Here is a 20,167-nt window from a genome sequence, read left to right on the forward strand (position 1 = left end):
TAATCACAAACTTACATAAATAAAATTTCGATTTTGATGCTTTGGATCGTTCACAAAAATTGGAGCCAAATTTTATAAAACGCAACAGCTATAGGTTGCGCTTACTGAAGCAGATATTAGCTATATATATGATCAGTATCTACTAACATGCTATTTGATCCTTAGTGCATCAAAATTGATCAAACTTTTACTAAATATGAAAAGACACAAATCCCAAATTTTAAAAACATTATCCGTCCATACACCTTATTCTTCCTCATTATAATAATCGAAATTTCCTGTCATAAAATTGCTGCTCATAAAACAAACAAACAAAAGAGAAAACTCGAATTCGCAAGTATTGTTGTTGCTCTGAACCTGAAAGATTTGGATAAACACATTTGTCTGAGAACAAGACACTGAGTCTGAAACTAACATAAGCAGTTTCACTATTTGGCAGCTTCAAGATTAATGAATGTGAAAGAGTACCTGAACTTAAAAGAGAGGGATTAATGGTATTTAGCTACTTTTCCCTTTTTGCTTTAGAGTAATCTTATCTCCAAGACTAAGAGCAATCCCTTGTGTCTTGCTTCGAATCCTTATGTAACCGCTAAGCTTTTCATCGCTTTGTTTCTCGATACTCACATTCACCAAAGCATCTTCGCCAAACACACTCTTGGCGTATAAGTTAGCTGAGAGGAACCCGCAGTCGCCTTCTAACACAGATCTGCAATAAACAAAGGAATAACCAAGTGAGAAAACCGCAAGCTTAATAATAACGGAGACCAAGTAGAAGCGGAACTTACGTTGGAGTGAGGCACTTCATGTTTGTTGATTTGATAATGTGATCAAGAAACTCTTTCTCGTCTTGAATCATGGTATTTACAGCCACCTGGAAACAAAACACCAGATTCAGTTCGATTTATCAAAACATAGCTTCAAGTAAGAAGGAAAATTGCGGTTTGCTTATACCTTATTTTCCCATTCGAATTCTGCCCACATGGATCTGAATGCAGAATCTGAACACACAGCAGGAGAGATATAATCCATGATATCAATGTGTATGTCATTAAGGACCACAACGTTTCGTTCCGTGACATTTGAAGTTTCGTAGACAATGTTCCCGAATATGACCCCAGTTTCAGTAGAGGAAACCTTGATGTTGGCTTTTATCTTCTTCTGTGACTCAGGTGCAAGTGTGTAATTCTGAGGACGTTCGACAAGCTTTAGATCTCCCATGGTGGCCAATTCCAAACACAGATTCTGGAGGGTTTCTTTGGTACGGTTAATAACAGTGACATCAAGGACTATGTCATAGTGATGGACTGTCACATATGCTTCTGCATAGACTGAATCGCTGAATCCTGTGAGTTGAAGAATGCGGTTAAGCTTGTTTGCATCATTTTCGTCCTTGGTGAATTCACCGGTTGCACGTTTTAGGTCGTCTTGTACTTGGTCTTCTAACTCAAGTAGACTCATACCCTGAGAGAGAATTTTCAAAAGTACATCCAGAGTCAGACCAACAATAAGATAATACTAACACGGTGTATATATGAAAAGATAACAATTTTGGGATTTAAATACCTTTCTACTCTTCAGATGGAAGAAATCAATGAGATCATCAGGTTGAGCGTTAGATATTTGGGCCTTAGCTTTAACTTCCTCAAGTTCTCGTAGCTGTTTCTCGGAGAGCATTTTGACAAAACTCTGGCGACAGTATTCCAACCATATCTTCTTCATCTCGTCACTTGTGTGGCAAATTAATTTTATGCAGAGCACAATCCTTTCATAAGAGTCGGGATCAATTGAATGCGGAACAACATGAGATTGCCCTAGTTGCAACATAGACACCATGATGAGTAAAGTTTGTGTTTTCGCCTTGTTAATCTCAGTTTTGGATGACTGCACTTCCTCCAATCTGAGAACAAGTTTAGTCAATGTGCAAGCTACCACTGCTCCAAGGAAAAAATCACCACTTAATATAAGAGATCTCAAATTCCCAGAAGCCAATGATCCCTGAGCAACTGTAGATGGAGAGAATACGGTTTCAGAAGCAGCACTTTGGGTAGCATAAGTTCCATCAGAAAGAATGGCAGGTCTTCTAGAGGAAACAATCGCAGCGGTGTTCTGCGGAGTCTTGTTTGAGGAATCAGTTGACTCTGCTTCTTCGGAAGCAGAGTAAAATGGCATCTCACCGAGGCATTGCTTGATGGTTGCTATGCCACTCTCAACTTCAGAGAGTGATAGGCAATATTCCCCAACAATCCAAAGCGCAAATGGGAAAACCTTCGCAGCTCGAATCTGATAGAAGGTGTCCAACAAGCGGGTTATGATTGAAACCCTCAATTTGGGGTTTGATTCAATGATCTCTCTGACAAAGACAGCCACATCAAGAGCTGAAGCCACATTGGTGTCACCCAAGAAATCCATCAAAAGATGTACCACCGCGCTTGCTACTTCAGGGAACTTGACAGCACAAGCGTGAATGGCTTGGACGAGCATCTGTCTATAATCATCATTCTTCTCAAGCTCTCCGCTTTGTGTCTTCACAACTTCTTTCTTCAACGTTTGCACAACCTCGTTGACATTCCGATGAGTAATCAATTCAAGGACAATATCAAGTGTCTTCTTGCGAATGTCAAGACTCGGGCTAGAGAGTGCTCTTAGCACATCCATGATCATCTCAACCATGATCTCCCTATGGGAGGCTTTGAGCTCATTCAACCTGTCGAGCACAATAAGCTTCACATTGTTGTCACTCTGAGAAAGAAGAAGCTGACAGTAAGTGTTGGCAGCTGCTCTGATAGCCGTGGGAGCAGATGACAGAGAAACAAGTGTCCCGGCACATTCATAAGTAACTGCAGACGAGGGTGCATTTAGCAAAGCTATAATAATCTTAATGTACTTCCCCTTCTCAGATGGCTTGGTCCTACAAACCTTCTTGATTAATTCCAAAACCACCATCTGAAGCAATTCATTCCACTCAGAAACCTTATCAACATTAGTCAGAAGATAGTTAACCGCCCGGTCTTGATCGCAATTGAAGAGCATAAGAAACGCGTTTCTTTTGGCAGAGGGATCCTGTTCGGTTGAGAGAAGCTTCTCAATGGTCTCAGGTGCATCTACCAAGAGCTGATCACCATGTGGGAGCTTATATATGGACATAACAGCGAGAATAGCGTTCCTACGGACAAAGGGATGGCGATGCTCAAGATTTTGCAAAAGTGACGGAATCAAAGGCTCCACAACTTCAGTCTCTCTCAACCGGCTAAGCAACCGCAAGGTGACTCCACGGATATACTCGTTGGGATGCTCAAGGTTGTTCATGAGAGCCTGACATACCAATATCATCTCAGGTAAGACTTTGCCTCTAGAATCGGTTTTCTCAATAGTCTCAAGGTAAAGAATAAGTAGCTTCTGGATGGTGTGGTCCTGAGAGGTCAAAACGTATCTGATGATAGTGATGAAAAGCTGAGGCAAAGTTTCACCATTAAGCAAAAGCATGATGGCGTTCTTCAATGCATCGATTTTGGCTTCTACGCCGTTTCCTTCGAGAGCTTCTTTGATCTCGTTGGCTACTGCAGGAGTTGCTTTGTCATAGTGAATTAGCAGCGTACATGATTTCTCCATCCTTCTATTTTTTTTTTCTTCTTCCTGTTTTTTTTTTGGTCAAGCAAAGGATTAATCTCAGTTCAAAAGTACCAAATGAAGCACAGATCTAAGAGACAAAGGAACCCATAGAATTGAGTTCCGAAAATCGTATGCATTTCATCTCACGATTTCATTCAAACAATGGTGCTGAAATAAACAAAATAGATCTGAAGATCCGATCGGCGAATCGTAATCAAACAATCATCATCACAACATATTCGAATGGATCGATCACCAGAGATTCGGATCACAAACCGGAAATTCAAAAAAAAATTATAATGCGAACGGAAGAAGAAGGAAAGAAAGAGAAATTGACAAACCGGAGATGACGGGGGAGATGAAGGAGGAGATGCGGTGGCGAATCGGAGGGGTGGATTTGAGATTTACAGAGTTTTGGATCTCGGGGAAAACGATCGTACAAGTGAAATTTTTAACTCTGTAGTGTCGACCATTCATCCATTTTATGTATATGCTTAATTTCTTCACTAATCCAAATCACTCAAAGATAATTACATTTATTACTTAATAGTTAATAATACTAATTACGTAACCCCACGAATCCGGAGAAAGCAAAACAAACTTAATTATCAGCAAAACCCGACCCATTTGCTTGGTCGGCCCATAAGCCCATAATCATTTCATGACATTTTTTTTTTTCTTCTAAGCCCAATTTTATTCTAAACTTTGTTCTTTTTTATCCTTGAACACACTACTACAAGACCACAATAGCTCTACCTCTATAATCTATATGCAATATATGCTAATGATGATTATTGATTTCCTATTAACTTGATTACACTAATCCAACTTAATTCATGTTTTTATGACCTGAACTATGTATCTCGTATAGAAACGCTAGATGCAATCTCTTTAATCAAACGGCAGATCAAAAAGACTTTTATAATACTCATGGAACTTTGGTTTATAGAACAAAAAAATGTTTTCAAAACAGTTTCACTTTAATTTCAAAATATATTCAGCACATATATACAAATGAAAACCAAAAAAAAAAATTGAAAGACTTGTTGCCAATACAAAAAGTTGTTTATTTTTTTCTGGGATGAAATTAGAAAAAAAAAATGAAACAAGAATCAACACAAAAAAAAAAAAAAAGTTTAAAAATTAGAATCAAAACTATGTAATGTGGAAATCAAAACTATACTACAAAGTTAGACTAAGACTAGACAGCTTCGGAGCCGTAAGGTTCAAGATTCTTGTCATCATTCTTAAGATCACTGAATCTTGACTTCTTGTCTAAAGGAGCCGAAGAAGAGGAAGAAGAAGAAGACGAAGCTTTAAGAGATTGACCTCTTGTGTTAAGGTAAGTATATAACGAAGTCCCCATAATCGCCACAAACGCACCGCAAACGCTAATATAACCACTATTTGACCCGAAAATGTAGTAGTTTCCAAGGAGGAGGACACAGGTCTTGAATTGTCCCAGAACCACATGCGTAATTGCAGAAGTTGCTCTGCAAAAAAATGGACATAGTCTAGACACTTAAGTAACCAATTACTAAACAAACAAAAAAAAAGAAACTTGTATGTACTGACCACACTTATAATATAGGAAATGTTTACTCACCCGAGAGCTAAGGCTCCTGACCATTGAAGAAAGAATCCAAGAAGAGCGGAAATAAGAATGGCGGATGTGTTGGCTAAGCTCCAGTTGAACGATAGAGCGCCTGGTGGATCCAAGAACGGAATCATAGACACTAAAAACAACAGAGTGATTGGTGTTGTTTTCCACATCAACCTGGATAAGAAAAAGAGATGGTATTGAGAGATGTCGATACAGCAAGAATGAATGAGTTGGGATACTAAAAACTGATGAATCTGAATCACATACGCTAAAGCAGTCCAGTTTTCTCGTTGTTGCATATTCGACCACAATATTTTGTTAGTTGCGCTCGGTATGATCCATGCGAATGCCACACAAGCACCAAACAGACTAAACTGTAAATCTGTTACAGTTGCAACCGCAACTCCCACAGATACAACTGTAAGTGAAACCACCTGAAAAAAAAACATCATCAGCCGCAAGGTTACTCACTATGCCAAAGTTAATCCCTTTTAGTAATTCTACAAACTCTATTCCTAAATCCTAATGGCATCACTGCAAATCCAATTGTGTACCAAACAAGTGCAGATTTTAATTTGGAACTAACTTGTATGAGACAAAGAAAGACTCATTTACCTTCATGAAAGAAACTCTCTTTCCATACCATAAGAACTCAGCAAAGACAATAGAAGGCGTAACAGCGATTTTCGCCATCTGGTAGAATCCAACACTAGGAACATAAACAATGAAGAAAACTGAGGTAAGTAACGATTTGAGAGACTGCGCAATACAAGAAAACCAAAGGAGATAAAGAGAGATATATTCAAGAACCTGTTATACTTAAGGCTAACATTAGCAAGTCCTGTAGAGAGTGACATTACAATGCCAAGAGTATAGAGCGGAAGAGATGATGATTTCGTGGAAGGAGGTGAAGCAGGGAGGAGGGAAAAAGATTTGAGAAGAGCCATTAAAAGATAAGCTACAATATAGTGAATGAATGTGAGGAACACTGGAAACTCAAAGCCTATGTTTTTAAGCACCTGAAAAAAAAAAAAAAAAGCTGATTACTTTTTGAAGTAGAAGTTAACACAAAATGAAGATTGATTGGTTTAGTTAACAAAAAAAGTAAGTACCCATTTGTTGATGAAGATAATGCTAATAGCAACAATGAAATTGAAAGAGAGAGCAACAGTAGGGCCACAGATACGATGTTGTTGTTGTTGCTGTCTCTTTGGAGTTTCCGGTGAACGGAATCTGTTAAATAACGAAGCTCGTAAGTCCTCCAATGCTTTTCCTGAATCAGAAACCCCATTGTTACCAAAACAAAATTCAAAAATCAAGTCTTTCAACGAACCCTAAACTATGAAATCAAAATCAAAATCAGATCTTTGCAAAAGGACAGAGTAATCGAAAATCAAAAGGTCATGGAATTGAATTGAAGTGTAAAGTTTTAAGCATTTTGGAACCAAACCTTTTTCACCAGCATCACTGTCTTTGCGTTTGAGAATCTTCTTAACATCTTTACGAAGCCAAGAACTAAACATCTTAGGTGTCAGTAACATTGGTTTCTTCTATCAAAGCTTTCCAGATTCGAAAAAACTCATAAGCCAAGAGTAAGAGAAGCAACAATGACCCACATAGCAGAAAAGGAAAAAAAAAAAAAAAAAAAAGGGGGAAAATCGAAGAAGGGTGTGTGAGTTAGAGATTGTAGGTTGAGTATTGTTCGTTTGTGAGATTAGGCGAGAAGAAGATTTGTGAAGAATTGAAGGAGACAAAAAAAAGAGAGAAACACGTGGCGGAGATAACGGGAAGATGGAGATTGAAGGGGATTAGAGAGAGAGAGTAATAATATCCCTGATTTGAGCAAATCACGGTTCTTCACCGACCATTTAAAACGAACAGAGGCAACAATGTCTTCTTCTGTGGCTCTCTGACACCATAAATAAACTCTTTTTCTAGGCAAACAACAACACTCTTTTTCTTGTACTCCTCGCTCTCAGTACAACAGTCTCCTCTTCTTCTTTCTTTCTTTCTTTCTTTCTTTCACGCGTATTTATTTATTTTCTCCGTGTTTCTTTTTTTTTTTCTTATATGGATGGATAAAGCTAAAAATTAATTATTTTTATAGTCGACGGAGGAACAAAATAAGAATAAAATAAAATTAGTCGACAGAAAGACAAAGACCGAGTGGGACTTTTAGCTTTTGGCTTTTTCACTGAGTGATTTCCGTATCCGATAATCAGTCTATGACGTGGCGACATCTCTCTGAGACGTGGGACTTCTCCTATTTTACGTTTTTTTGTTTACACTTCTTCACCCTCTATGGGACCGACTATATTTAATTAACCACACCATTGCATCAGGTTTTCAAAAGGTGTGTGTTTTAAATTGGTCTGTAACACTTGAATTTCCGCACTCCACTGCGTTTCAATCGTAACTTTTTAAGAATCTGCGTATATATATATGCCCTGTTGAAGTTGGTTTGGAACAATTGCACATTATATCATATGATGGATAAACAAGATTTTAACACAAATATTTTAAGTTTACTGCTTTCTTCTGAGGTGTGCTTATTGTTAGATTTTTTGTTCTTTGCTCTTTTGAACAAAACTAGGGGGTACAGAAATAAAGATTTCCATTCTTTCCGACTTTGATTCCTTGGTTAAAAAAACTTTACTAGTAGCAGTAGTGATTCCAAAGGTGGTAATCCAATCATCATCATATTACAAAAATAAAGAACCAAAAAGAAAAACCAGAATTCCGAATTTGCCCGACCAAACAAAACCCGAAAACTGTACTTTGGGGCCTTCCGTAAAATATCATCAATAAATTCCATACCAAACCAAACGCCTTTTTTTCTGTTAGTCCTAAGAGTAGCAAGACAAACTCACGAGTATCTGAGAGAGAGAGATAGAAGGACCGCCCTCCATATCAGAGTGAACCTGGCACAAAAGCAACACTTATTAATACTTCGGTCCCTACTCCTACTTTTAAACCAAACCGGCCTTTTCTGATGATGTTTACTTTCAGTTAATAATCACAAGCTGTGTAAGTTAATATTACCTTCTCCACTAGACTTTTTCTTCTTGCCCCAGCATTTTAGTGCTGAGAGCTTGTTGCTTAAAGGAGCTGCAGGCACCGGAATGAATTTCCCGACCAAAGCAAGAGGCCAACTGGTCAAAAATAACAAAGGTTCAACTACCACGTTAGTAATGTTTTCGACAAGCATTGCTTGTATATGTATCCAGCAGGCATATATATATATATGTAAAGAATATATAATAAAAGTGACCTGATAACACCAATCGCAGCGCATATCAGCCATTGTTTCCAGTTAAGTTTCGTTGTCGAAGCGAATTTACCGAGGAACTCAACAATGATAACCTGACAAAAAAAAACATGGCAGTTTTTATGGAATGAACAAAATGCGTTTATGGAATGTAATTTACAATGTTTTTAAGCTGGACAGAATTATTATTTACCTGGAGGACGAGAGTTATGACTATTATACCCATGAAGAGACGATTCTTGATCACACCTTTGAAGATGTTCTTCTCGTCTGGTTTACGAGCATTAAACTCATTGAAAGCCTGTTAACAAAATAGTTTTGATTTAACATAAACGGTTGACATTCTGGTTTTATAAACGGTAAACAAGACTCTGATTTAATCAACTCACTTGGCAGAGAACAAAGGCGTTGAAGATAATTGTGTTCTTCACTCTGGTGGCGTGTGCAGGCACTTCATGTTCCAGGCCAAGTATGCTTATGCCTCGGAAATTGAGTGTTAACAATACACTCACTTGATAGATAGCCTGAACGATTAAAATTGCAGCTTTCTGTTAATATACATACTAGGGGGTGCTTTCAAATAATCAGAAAGTTAATTCACTGAAATTTTACCTGAATCAGCAAGTTTCTCCACATGATGTTGGTAATAAGAGGTTCTCTGCATAAAGAAGTCAAAGCACACCGATAAGTCTATATCTAAAAAAAACAAATGTCTTACCAAGTTTGAATGTGAAACTAAAAGCAGCAAAAACAGTACTTTCTGCCAACTGGAGGCCTCCCCATGAGGTGATCAGTGGGTGGTTCAGTAGCCAAAGCCAATGCTCCAAGAGTGTCCATTATGAGGTTAACCCAGAGAAGCTGTATAATAAAGAAAACGCCAAATGTAAGAACAAAACTAGATATACATAGAAAGAGAGTAGAAAAGAGCTAAATGCAACAGAAACTCAAACCTGCACAGCGGTAAGTGGAACGTCACCACTTGAAATAGCAGCTACGACATTAATTATGAGAGCAGCAACGTTGACTGTGAGCTGAAACTGGATGAATTTCTGAATGTTGGCATACACTGATCTTCCCCAGCGAACAACCTACATAGTAAAAGCCCACCCAAGTTTAAGGTTGGAATACCGCATAATCAGATTTAATTGCAAGAAACACATTCGATATTATGCCCAATATCTGGAATAATTTGGGTAATGAAGTAGATTATGTGCTTTGCAGACCTTGTGACCAGGAAGGAATCTATAATGAGGAAAAAGGTGATTTTGAGCATACCTTGACAACTGAAGCAAAGTTGTCATCCAGGATGATGATGTCCGAACTCTCCTTAGCCACTTCTGTTCCTGCTATTCCCATAGCAAGACCAATATCTGCCTGCAAATCCACTCAAAAAGTTCCACACCAATTAGAAAATGTTCGGCTGTCTGATTAAATACTTGGGGAAGCGAAACTTTTGTTTTTTCTATACCTCGTGTAATGCAGGGGCATCATTGGTCCCATCTCCGGTGACAGCAACAACATGTCCTTGTCTTCTCAGAGATTGTACCAGCAAAAGTTTGTCATTGGGCGATGATCGGCCCATAACCTAGACATGTGAAGTAACCAAGTCAATTTCGGTTTAGGCTGTTGCTACTATATCATATTACAGTAACTGATGTATCTGATGTTCAGGGAGAGTATTGGGTGAAAAAGCAGTGTTGTGAACAGTACCGAGATTTTGGAACTAATCTTGTCCCTTTCTGCATCAGTCATCGCACGGAATGATTTTCCTTCAATGAGAGTAGGCTCGGAGGCATCTGCATCTGAAGTTAATATTCCACACTCTAAAGCAATAGCCCTGGCAGTTTGGATATTGTCACCAGTCACCATACGGACCTGAAATCAACATACAGTATATCATGAAGTGTTATTCACAAGCTAACCAATAATTTTCGTCATTGGCCTTTCTGGCTTTATTTTTTAATATAATATAATCGAACAAAAGAAGTACCTTGACACCAGCATTTTGACACAGCTGAACTGAATCTTTGACTCCTGGTCTACATGGATCCTGCGCATTTCAAACATTTGGATAAGAAAATCTACCAAGAATATTGCAGGACATGACATGCACTGATCTAAAACAAATGTGTCTATAAATAGAGTAATATGCAATGTGAAATGGTAAAAGTGATCTCAAAGGACGGGAGCAACAAAAACCACAAATTGTATATTTGACTAAACATTGGATAAAGCAAAAAAAAACAAATTGGTCCTTACCTTTATGCCTACTATAGCTAGTAAAATAAGGTCATCCTCTGGGAGTACCCACTTTGAGAGCTCTTCGCCTGTTGGGACCTTTTCAGCCTCAAAGGTTCTAAAGGCCAGTGCAACACATCGTAAGGTTCTTCCAGCCATCTCTTCAATTCCATTCCTGAAATACAATGCCTGGGAACAACAAATAAATTGGATTAGGCCCTAGGGGTAAATTACAGGTACACCCGCTTTCAAAGAGTTATTAAATTAGAATTTTCACAAACCTTTTCTTCAGTCATTGGGGCCACATTACCATCCTCATCGATGTAGCTTCTGCATGATGCCAGGACAATTTCAGAAGCTCCTTTCCAGTGAACATGAACTTCACCATCAGCCTGAAAAGTAATATTGAAAAAATAAAATGTTGAAATAAAGAAAGAAAAACTGAATTGTGCTAATAGAGAACTGCATAGATATTATTTTTGACTATAATGTATCAAGAAAACTGATTTAATCTCCCATAAACGCATAGTATCTATACTTTAGAAGCAGACAGTTACCGTTTTGACAGCAACACCACCACGTTTCTTCTCTGAGTTAAACGGAAAAGCATGAAGGATAGAAGACTGTGACCTAGTTGTCTCGAAATTCATTCCCAGCTGAAAGAGAGAAAACATAGAAATCACTCTTCCACTCATAGGTGTAAAAGTGTGTAGGAACTTAAACGATAAAAACTTAAAAATCAAACCTTGATTCCCCAGCCAAGAATGGCCTTTTCTGTTGGTGAACCAGACAACTCTAACTCACCACCGCCCTGTCAGCCAAAAAAATCCCATGAGCAATGTTAAAGAATTACCTAGAAAATCTAATTTTCGTTCAAGATATAAAAGCTTGAAACTTACCTCTGGGACAAAGATACTACCAGTTGTGTTTTGGGATATTCCTTCAACGACTAACGAAGTGATAGTTGGTGGCAATTGTGCAGTATCTGTTTTCTTGCCCCCCGCATAAGACTCAACCACTGTCATCTTTAAAACCAAATATAAACGTTTAGTAACATCGTGGTTAAACTGTTAACTTGAGTCTTACTCTAAACATGGAGTGAAAACAGATTTATTTATAAACACAAAACACACCTGATTCAAAGTTAGTGTTCCAGTTTTATCGCTGCAAATAGTGGTAGCAGAACCCATTGTCTCACAAGCAGATAGCCTTCGCACCTGCAAATCAAATTTTTGTCATGCTATATAGTAGAAAAGATAAAAGAATCAAATATCGATCCCTCCCATCACAGAAGAAAGATTGAAAGAGGATGTAAATCAATCATCATACCAAAGCCTTATCTGCCATCATTTTCCTCATCGAATAGGCAAGGCTGAAACAAAACAAAATAGAAGAAAAGCAAAATATTATCAGCAAAGAGAAGTAAGCTCTTCACTATGAAACTACCACACGAAAGTAGTGAAAGGGTCAGGTCTAACCAAGATAGGAAATACATACGTTAGAGTAACAGCCAATGGAAGACCCTCAGGAACTGCCACTACGACAATTGTAACCTGCAGAAACAACCGAATATTAGCATTTCTAGAGAAAATTGAAGATTTTAACTACTAAGATGGTTAACTAGGAATCATACCGCTACGGTAATAACTTTGACCACATCATCAACTACATGACCAATTTTTGTCTTGCCTTTAATAAATTGAGGACCTCCACCTACATCTTTAGTGTGACCGGTGAAATACCTGTTAAAAAGACAAACAACGTACAGAGATATCGGTGCATAATGTCAGCTAGGGTTGTTCTCACAAATTGATGATGATATGGATGAGTTCCAAAAAACCAATAAACATCCATACCGAGTCAGAAGAATCACTAGCACAGCCGCAGCAACTGCTAAGCCAATGGAACCAATAAACGTTGCAACCCCATTTAAGCGCACCTGGTTCAAGCAAGTCAAAGATTAGCTTATTTTTAAAATTAAAAGATTCAGCTAGCAATGATCTAAAAAATCCAACTGGTTCAAGCAAGACAAAGATTAGCTTAATTTTACAATTGAAAGATTCAGTTAGCAATGATCTAAAAAATCAACCTGCAAGGGAGTTTCTTCACCATTGTCTTCAGAAATACTGGCCATCAGCAATCCCCATTCAGTGTTGACTCCAACACCAGTAACCTTGCAATAAGAAAAGAGCATACATATAACAGCTATCTCCTGAGACATCAGTTCTACAATGGAACAAGAGAAATTAGTGAGGAACCCTACCAGCATAGCACCATTTCCATCTGCCACTTTACAGCCAGACATTAGGAATGGGTCCTTAATAGCGTCTTTGTTAACCTAGACAGAAAACGAAAGTCATCAGTTAGAAGTTATACCAAAGCGAGACGAGAAAGGCAACAATGTCAATATAATAAGAATCAAGAAACACACGATTTTGCTCTCTCCAGTCATGCTAGACTCATCAAGAGCAAGAGAGTGGCCAGATATCAGCACTCCATCCGCAGGAACCTAAAGACAATGTTTATGTTTAATTTCGATTAGACACATAGTAATACGGAAAAAAAAAACAAAATGAAAAGGAGAGGATAGACCAACCTGATTTCCAATGTTGAGAGGTATGACATCACCCACCACAATGTCATAGATCGAAATTTCCACTCGTCTTCCACCTCTTACCACCTGTAAGCAATCAACAGAGAGTGTATTGTAACTAAGTAAACAACAAGAAAAAGAGTATTGAGGAAAGAGAAAGACTACATTGGTGCAAATCTATACCTCCAGATGTATGTTTCTCTTTTCATCATTCAAGTTTTGAAACTGGAGAGACTGTTTGTAGTCACTGACAGCTGCAGAGGAGAAGAAAGCATCAGAATAACACTAAGAGTCATTATCAAAATTCTCATATTAAAAAGGTTAAATTACCTGTGACAACAATCACAAGAATCACTGCAAATGCAATGCTTCCTCCATCATACCACCCTTCTTTGATACCCTGTCCATGTTTGTTACAGGTTAAACTGCAGTTGATATTACACTTGTGAAAGTGGGAAGAGCCAGATCGAACTAATTGATTTCATTGCATACCTCTGTTTTTATCCCAAGTGCTAAAGACGCTACCGCAGCAACCATCAAAATGATCAAGGTGAGATCATGGGAAGCATCCCAAAGAAACCTCTGTGATGAAAAACAAAAAACCAACAGCCTTATGAGAGAGTGGGCAGGGAAAAAACTAATTTCAAGCAACAGATTAACAAAAATCAAATATGCATCGTCATACCAGAAACCCTTTCCCTTTCTTGCGAGGATAGGTATTTGAACCATAAACGGTCTTGCGCTTTAGCAAGTCATCATCATCTCCACTGATACCTTTCTCTGGATTAGTCTTGAGCAAACTTGACAATCCTTGAGGCTGATGCAACAATAACATGCATACCATTAAGTTAACTAGAGACTAACAATAAATATAACCAGACACAAGCACGTATCATGACTGAAAACTTACCCCTCCATATTGCTGCAGCGAACCATTGTTGTGATCCTTTGACATTATGACAAGCTGTTCAGGAGTAATTCCAAAATCCCCAGCAGGAGTGGCAGACGCTGTTGGTTTTTCACCTCCTGAGAACAAAAAAAACAGACCACATCAAACAAGTTCATACATAAAGAATCGCTTCACCAAATTCAGAACCAGATTATGCACAACACCAAAGTACACACAAGTTTGCCAAAATTACCTTGCTCACGCCCCATATCCATGAAACGATTTGCAGCCTGAAAGAGAAATAGAAAAAGCTAGTTAGTAAAATGCAACATATCATGACAAAGACATGACTTACCAACTGCCAAATAAAATTACCAAAAGAGCATGAGCATGACTTCTGATCTTCTTTCTCATCTCCATCGTTTCTTGCTCCTTCTTCAAGTCCAAGGTGTATCGGAATCTCCTGGAGGCATTGAGAACCAGCGCAGCTTTCTGCAACAAAAAAAAAAAAAAAAAAAACACCACACATTGTTAACCCAAACATAAAAGCACAATCCAATTCCGAAATAACATACAACAACATCAACGAAATTCACTGATTTGCAGATTAAGCAAGTATTAGCCCGTAAAACAATTGCTTCATAAAAGCAAACATCTGCAAAATCACCAGTAAACCAAGTAAAGACGCAGAGAGAAAAAAAAAAAAAAAAAAAAGAACTAGGTCTTACTCTCCACTGTTGGAGCCGCTCGATTGAAGCATTCTTCCCAGGGATGTAGAACGTATCGCTATCAGAGTCATGGTGTTCACTCTTACCAGATTCCAAATCGCTTCCACGGCGTCGTCCCGGAGACGACTTTAACAGACTCGTCATCGTAGCAGGCGAGACCACTCAAATCCCTAAATCTCGAAACCCACTGCGAGAGAACAAACCCAAAAAAAAAAAAAAAGATAAGTAAGGTTTCTGTTTAAAGGTTGCTTCAGCTTTCGACAACCACGTGAAATATCAAGCAGGAAAAAAAGCAATTTCTCAGGAAGGAACCAAAAAAAAAGAGGAAAAAGATAAATATCTCTTCCAAACAAAGTATCTTCTCTCTGGTACAGCGAAGCTTTATTTTCCCCAGAAAAAAATAAAAATAAATAAATACAGTAAGAGCGAACAAATCCAACCTAGTTTACTTGAGGGAAAAAACAAAATCAGAGGAAGGTTTTCTCAGATTTCTTCAAAATTCCTTAGCCTTGATTTCACAACAATATCATGAAAACAAAAAATCGAAGAACACGAGTCGCTCTACGAAACGGTTACTTTCAGTACTACTAGTCAACAAAAATTCCAAACAAGTAAGACTAAAAAAAGGAAGACGAAGACGAAGAACAAAAGGAGACAAAGCGACCAACACTGCAAAATCTTAATTAAAAAAAAAAAATAAACAAATTAAAAAAAATAATTAAAATATATTAAGCTATCGAAATCCGAAACTCGTTTCGTAGTCGGTTGAGAAGCGAACATCGAGAACGAAAAAAAAAAACGAGGTCTACCTGGAGAGAGAAACCTCCGGTGTAAGTGCGCCGGGGAATGTAAGTAAGTTTACCGCCGGGAGAACAAAAAAAAGTTGGAGAAAGGGGTCTCTAAACTTTGGGATAGAACAGTAAAAGAGCATATATATAGATCTAGGGTTATATGAGAGGAGTGAGTAGTAAACAAAATCCTAAAACATTTATAAACTAAATTAGAATGTCATTGGGCCGTTATGGGTAATTTTCAATTCTCTTCTTCGCTACTTTCGCTACGTGGCACGCGTTAAATTAATGCTGGTGACATTAATTTCCTTTTTTTCTTTTTCTTTTTGTTAAAAAAAAAAAAAAATCTGGATTAATACTTTAACTAAAAGGAATCTATCTAATGAAAAGGAAAAAAATCAAAGTAAAGAAAACAATATATAAGGTTAACAAGAAAAAAAAAATCTTTCCTTCGAATAATTTTGTTACAAGTTTAAAAACATGTGTTATTTAAGTTTTTTATCTTAAATTTTATAGATATGTGTATTATCATCTAATAATTTAAGTAAAAAAAAATCAAAGGATTATTACTTTAACTAAAAGGATTCTATCTTATGAAAAGGAAAAATCAAAGTAAAGAAAAAAAAGATAAGGTTAACACGAAAAAACTTTCGAATCATTTTGTTACCAGTTTTAAACATGTGTTATTTAAATTTTATAACTAAACTTTAAATATCTTAAATTCTATGAATATGTGTCTTATCATCTAATAATTTAAGTAAAAGAAAAATCAATTGAATATTAAACTTATTTTAAAATTGAAACTGTGGAAGTATGTTATTTGGCAGAGTACTTGTATGGTCTCTTCTTGTATAATTATTTTGGAAATTTGCATTTATTAACAAATAGTCAAACAAAACGTGTAAATTTTGCATATTCTGGTTGCCTTAATCCTTGAAATTTCGATATATAACTGCTTTTTCAGAATTCGAATCCATAGGGTGTGAGTTTTATATAGAGAGAGGATGATTTGAACTTTGGACTACTCAAATCTGAGCATTGTTTATATTTAACAAAAGAAAACTATGTTACTGACCTATTCATTATGCATACAATTAGATTAGTATATTTTCGTCTCCTTAGTAGAAAACCAACTTTCATAAAAAGTACAAACTCTCGGTCTTAATGCACCGACGCCTTCAGTATATACTATATACTAAACAAACATTACAAAGAATTCAAGTAATATCGTAACTCTTCTTAGTTCAGTAGTCACCATTAAAATTGCTCAATCGGGGGAAAAAGGTAAATTGTGTTTTTTTTTTTTTTTTTTAACGCGGAAACACGGTATGTAAAACGAAGTTACGTCTGGGTGGGGTGATGATGAATAAATGTTTGTTTCGCAGACGTTAATGAGAAGCGATCCAAGTACTCAACAACATATTATGTTCATTCCACGGATGCCAAACGAATAAAACGATCCACTTAAGAATATAAGTTACCCACAAACAAAAATATTACTTTGATATTGAGAGATTGTACCTGTATACATATGGGAAGAAAAAGATCTCAAGGGGTCCGTCCCTTTTAGAAAATTAGCCTTAGAGGAACACCCACTAATAAGTAGGAACACCTGTAAAGTGTAGATTAGATTTGCGATGGAATATTTTATGTAGAATAGGTTTGTAAATTATATTAGTATTAAATGAACTAGACCATAATTATTGTTTTCATACTCCAGATGTAAGCAAAGTAACCAAAACAGCGAATTAGACAGCCCAGGGAAAGAAATTTTTTTAAAAAGGTCGGGGACTGTAATGCTGCCACGTCTACAAACAGCAAGGTTTTTTTGTAAATAATTTCAATATTTTTAAATACTTTCTGACGTGTGAAGCTCTTTTGTTCTTATTAATGACGTGTCTGTCACGTAGAGAAACCACTGTTTACGTGTCAGTTGATCAACCGACTGAAATTACAACTTTTTTTTTTTGTTTCCGGACTGTTTTACCTTGTTAATCACTTTGTTTAAATCTCTGTTTGTAATTTGAATTTTCATATTCTACTATGTAAAGAAAATAATCATTCCATTTTTGATTGTTTCCTTCTTTATTAGTGTTTGAAAATATGGAACGAATGGGACATAAATGAAAAGAATTTACTGAAAATGACATTACTAGTCCATCATTAATTAAATTAGCCTCTCTCCTACACTCTAGTGGTCGAAACAAGCACAAAAAGGTACTCAAAGGTATTAGCGTGTATTTGATGGATTTCACATAAATTAAGAAATAATGATTAATACAATATTGTTTTCTAACTAAAAAGTATTATATATTTATAAACCAATGACTGTTAAATTTTCTTAGTGATAACTTTTTGAAGATGATAAAACATCAATTTTTGTGGAACAAAAAGAAATCATATAACATCAATCTTTGTAGAAGAGAGGGAGTAGATTGTAAAAATATCAAATATCATCTAACAATCATTTCACTCTTGAAGTACAGTTGTAAATGTAGATTAATTAATACTTAATTTTGAGTATAACGTACGCAAAATTCATCATTTAAATCAATTTTAGTCGTTATATACATTTATTTGCACATATATGTAACCGATATAATTATCAACCAAGTAAAGATGCAATGACCATTTCGTATCCGCCGTTTCGCTAAAGTGCAACTTTGACACCTCGTTTATTTATTATCAACATATGAACATAGGTTGATACTGAATGAGTCTTATGCTCATTAAGCAATATCACCAAACCGTTCTACATAGGAAGATGGATCATCACATATGCTCATTATGGTCTACCAATATCACCAAACCGTTCTACATAGAAAGAGGTGAATGTGGGACGTTGATTATTGAATATTCATGCAATCTAATTTGGAGTTTCGGTTATGAACTAGTTATCTTCAAAGATGACTGCTTTTCGTTGAATCATTAAGCCATCCATAACCCATCTGAAAACCTACGACTACATAAGTACACTGACTCCACTAAACCATTGGAAAAATGTATATCACCTGATGCAGTGCAGTTTACATTTTACCTACAGAAAAGTCTAAGAGCAAAGGAGACTGGCTATATATGCATTTTTTATGTTGCTTAGATTTTTTTTATAACTTTCATGAATGTTTTTAACCATGACTTTGCATTTGTAATCTGTTGATAAAAAAAATAAAGATTAAAATAAACAAAAGAAAAAACGTTTCCAATTCTATAAAAAATATTTCTTTTTCTGGGGGCAAACTACAGTAATTATTTCATAGGAGGAGAATGCTAACAAGAATAGTTAAGTTAGATGTCTTTATTATGTCATGAATTTTGTTTACACCATATCTATCCGAAATAATTAATGTTCACAACTCACAAGAGGAGAATAATAGTAAGGAAAGATCAAAGATATATAGTCTTAAGATAAAATGTCTTTATTATGTCATGAATTTTGTTTACTTCTCTCTTTTGTTTCTTTCCTCGTGTCAACGACATAATCTTTTCTTATTGGTCATAAAGAAATAAAGTAACTAAAGGTTTATATTCACGTCGGCCAATAGGAGAATCAATATTCCCTCTTACACGAAGCTTCTTACAAGGATATCTCTTATTATGAACAAACTTTATAAAAGTATTTTTACAGAGCGCATTAGTGTTATAAGACATATTCGCGTGATTTGTTCAAATCAAAGAATTAGTTAGTCGTCTAAACTCAAATATCATGTTTTATTAGTTGTTAATTCGTATCTTAAATTAAAATACGATATCTACACCATCTATTGTTTCTCTATTCCTGATAGTTTTTCTATTTCCCACCATTTCTTCATCGTGTGTCTAATCTTAATCACGTCGTTGTCATTCATACTACTTTGGTTAAAAAAATTTGAAACACAACAAAAGCGGGGTTAATTTCGTAATCTAGAAGAGATTATTGGTAGGATGTGATACAACAAAACATATCAACCAGGATATATAATATAGTTCACAACCCGAACATATTTAAAAAAAAAACTTTTTTCTTGTCGACAATATTTTCAAACATTTGTTATCTGTGTGTTTAGAAAATATCTGATTCTTTCTTACCTACTTATTTCTGATCGTGATCAAATAAACAAATAGGTAGGTCCATTTGAATACGAAATGACATGATGAAATTCCAACAGAAAATGATCATTTTATTTTATTTTGTTCATTCTTTATTTTTTTTATTCTTGCAAGCCTTACAGTTCGACTAAACAATAAAACGATATTTTAGAACTAGGGGTCATTGGGATTTGGGGATGAAATTTTGCTAATCTTAAATATAACTGTAACTATATTTATAACCATAAGTTATAAGTCTAAGAACGTAATGATTTGTCCGAGAATCTAATTAGATCTCTACTAATGACATTTAATGAAAATATTGCAAGAGAATATAAATTTTTAAGAATAACTGGAATTTGAGGTAAATATCCTTATCAACA

The 20,167-nt window shown here is 36.2% G+C and overlaps 3 protein-coding genes across 3 annotated transcripts; all 3 read right to left on the reverse strand.

Moving 5' to 3' along the window:
- Nucleotides 1–161: 161 nt before the first annotated feature.
- On the reverse strand, nucleotides 162–4,283 carry LOC104726258 (coatomer subunit beta-1). The gene is made up of 6 exons (XM_010445078.3): nucleotides 3,951–4,283; nucleotides 1,564–3,633; nucleotides 952–1,461; nucleotides 786–871; nucleotides 469–706; nucleotides 162–357 (listed from the first exon to the last, which is right to left on the reverse strand). The coding sequence occupies exons 2-5, from the start codon at nucleotides 3,607–3,609 to the stop codon at nucleotides 499–501; spliced, it is 2,850 nt and encodes a 949-aa protein (XP_010443380.2). The 5' UTR covers nucleotides 3,610–3,633; nucleotides 3,951–4,283; the 3' UTR covers nucleotides 162–357; nucleotides 469–498.
- A 287-nt stretch (nucleotides 4,284–4,570) lies between these two features.
- On the reverse strand, nucleotides 4,571–7,288 carry LOC104726259 (nucleotide-sugar uncharacterized transporter 1). Its single transcript, XM_010445080.3, has 7 exons — nucleotides 6,663–7,288; nucleotides 6,325–6,485; nucleotides 6,023–6,231; nucleotides 5,828–5,921; nucleotides 5,480–5,646; nucleotides 5,216–5,386; nucleotides 4,571–5,102 (listed from the first exon to the last, which is right to left on the reverse strand). The coding sequence occupies exons 1-7, from the start codon at nucleotides 6,751–6,753 to the stop codon at nucleotides 4,811–4,813; spliced, it is 1,185 nt and encodes a 394-aa protein (XP_010443382.1). The 5' UTR covers nucleotides 6,754–7,288; the 3' UTR covers nucleotides 4,571–4,810.
- Nucleotides 7,289–8,202: 914 nt separating this feature from the next.
- LOC104726261 (calcium-transporting ATPase 8, plasma membrane-type) lies at nucleotides 8,203–15,584 on the reverse strand. Its single transcript, XM_087474244.1, is given in 35 exon segments — nucleotides 8,203–8,238; nucleotides 8,241–8,364; nucleotides 8,484–8,575; nucleotides 8,674–8,781; nucleotides 8,870–9,004; nucleotides 9,093–9,138; nucleotides 9,238–9,338; nucleotides 9,431–9,568; nucleotides 9,756–9,854; nucleotides 9,949–10,065; nucleotides 10,191–10,355; nucleotides 10,471–10,530; nucleotides 10,740–10,907; nucleotides 11,000–11,110; nucleotides 11,276–11,374; nucleotides 11,464–11,529; nucleotides 11,618–11,743; nucleotides 11,852–11,935; nucleotides 12,048–12,090; nucleotides 12,216–12,271; nucleotides 12,352–12,460; nucleotides 12,575–12,657; nucleotides 12,808–12,891; nucleotides 12,982–13,056; nucleotides 13,150–13,227; nucleotides 13,315–13,398; nucleotides 13,495–13,565; nucleotides 13,642–13,711; nucleotides 13,804–13,893; nucleotides 13,997–14,128; nucleotides 14,222–14,337; nucleotides 14,454–14,490; nucleotides 14,576–14,692; nucleotides 14,929–15,115; nucleotides 15,369–15,584. Coding segments are annotated over 34 exon segments (3,249 nt in total). The 5' UTR covers nucleotides 15,073–15,115; nucleotides 15,369–15,584; the 3' UTR covers nucleotides 8,203–8,217.
- Nucleotides 15,585–20,167: the final 4,583 nt, after the last annotated feature.

The sequence above is a fragment of the Camelina sativa genome, chromosome 11 (genome assembly GCF_030686135.1).
Source record: "Camelina sativa cultivar CO46 ecotype springtype chromosome 11, ASM3068613v1".
In the NCBI taxonomy this organism is placed as follows: domain Eukaryota; kingdom Viridiplantae; phylum Streptophyta; class Magnoliopsida; order Brassicales; family Brassicaceae; genus Camelina; species Camelina sativa.

Coding starts and splice junctions, on each gene's coding strand:
- LOC104726259 (XM_010445080.3), bottom strand. CDS start 6,753: ATGTTACTGACACCTAAGATGTTTAGTTCTTGGCTTCGTAAAGATGTT. Junction 6,486..6,662: donor CAGTGATGCTGGTGAAAAAG/GTTTGGTTCCAA, acceptor TTTCTGATTCAG/GAAAAGCATTGGAGGACTTA. Junction 5,103..5,215: donor TCAGGAGCCTTAGCTCTCGG/GTGAGTAAACAT, acceptor ATTTTTTTGCAG/AGCAACTTCTGCAATTACGC.
- LOC104726258 (XM_010445078.3), bottom strand. CDS start 3,609: ATGGAGAAATCATGTACGCTGCTAATTCACTATGACAAAGCAACTCCT. Junction 1,462..1,563: donor TCCATCTGAAGAGTAGAAAG/GTATTTAAATCC, acceptor ATTCTCTCTCAG/GGTATGAGTCTACTTGAGTT. Junction 872..951: donor AATTCGAATGGGAAAATAAG/GTATAAGCAAAC, acceptor TTTTGTTTCCAG/GTGGCTGTAAATACCATGAT.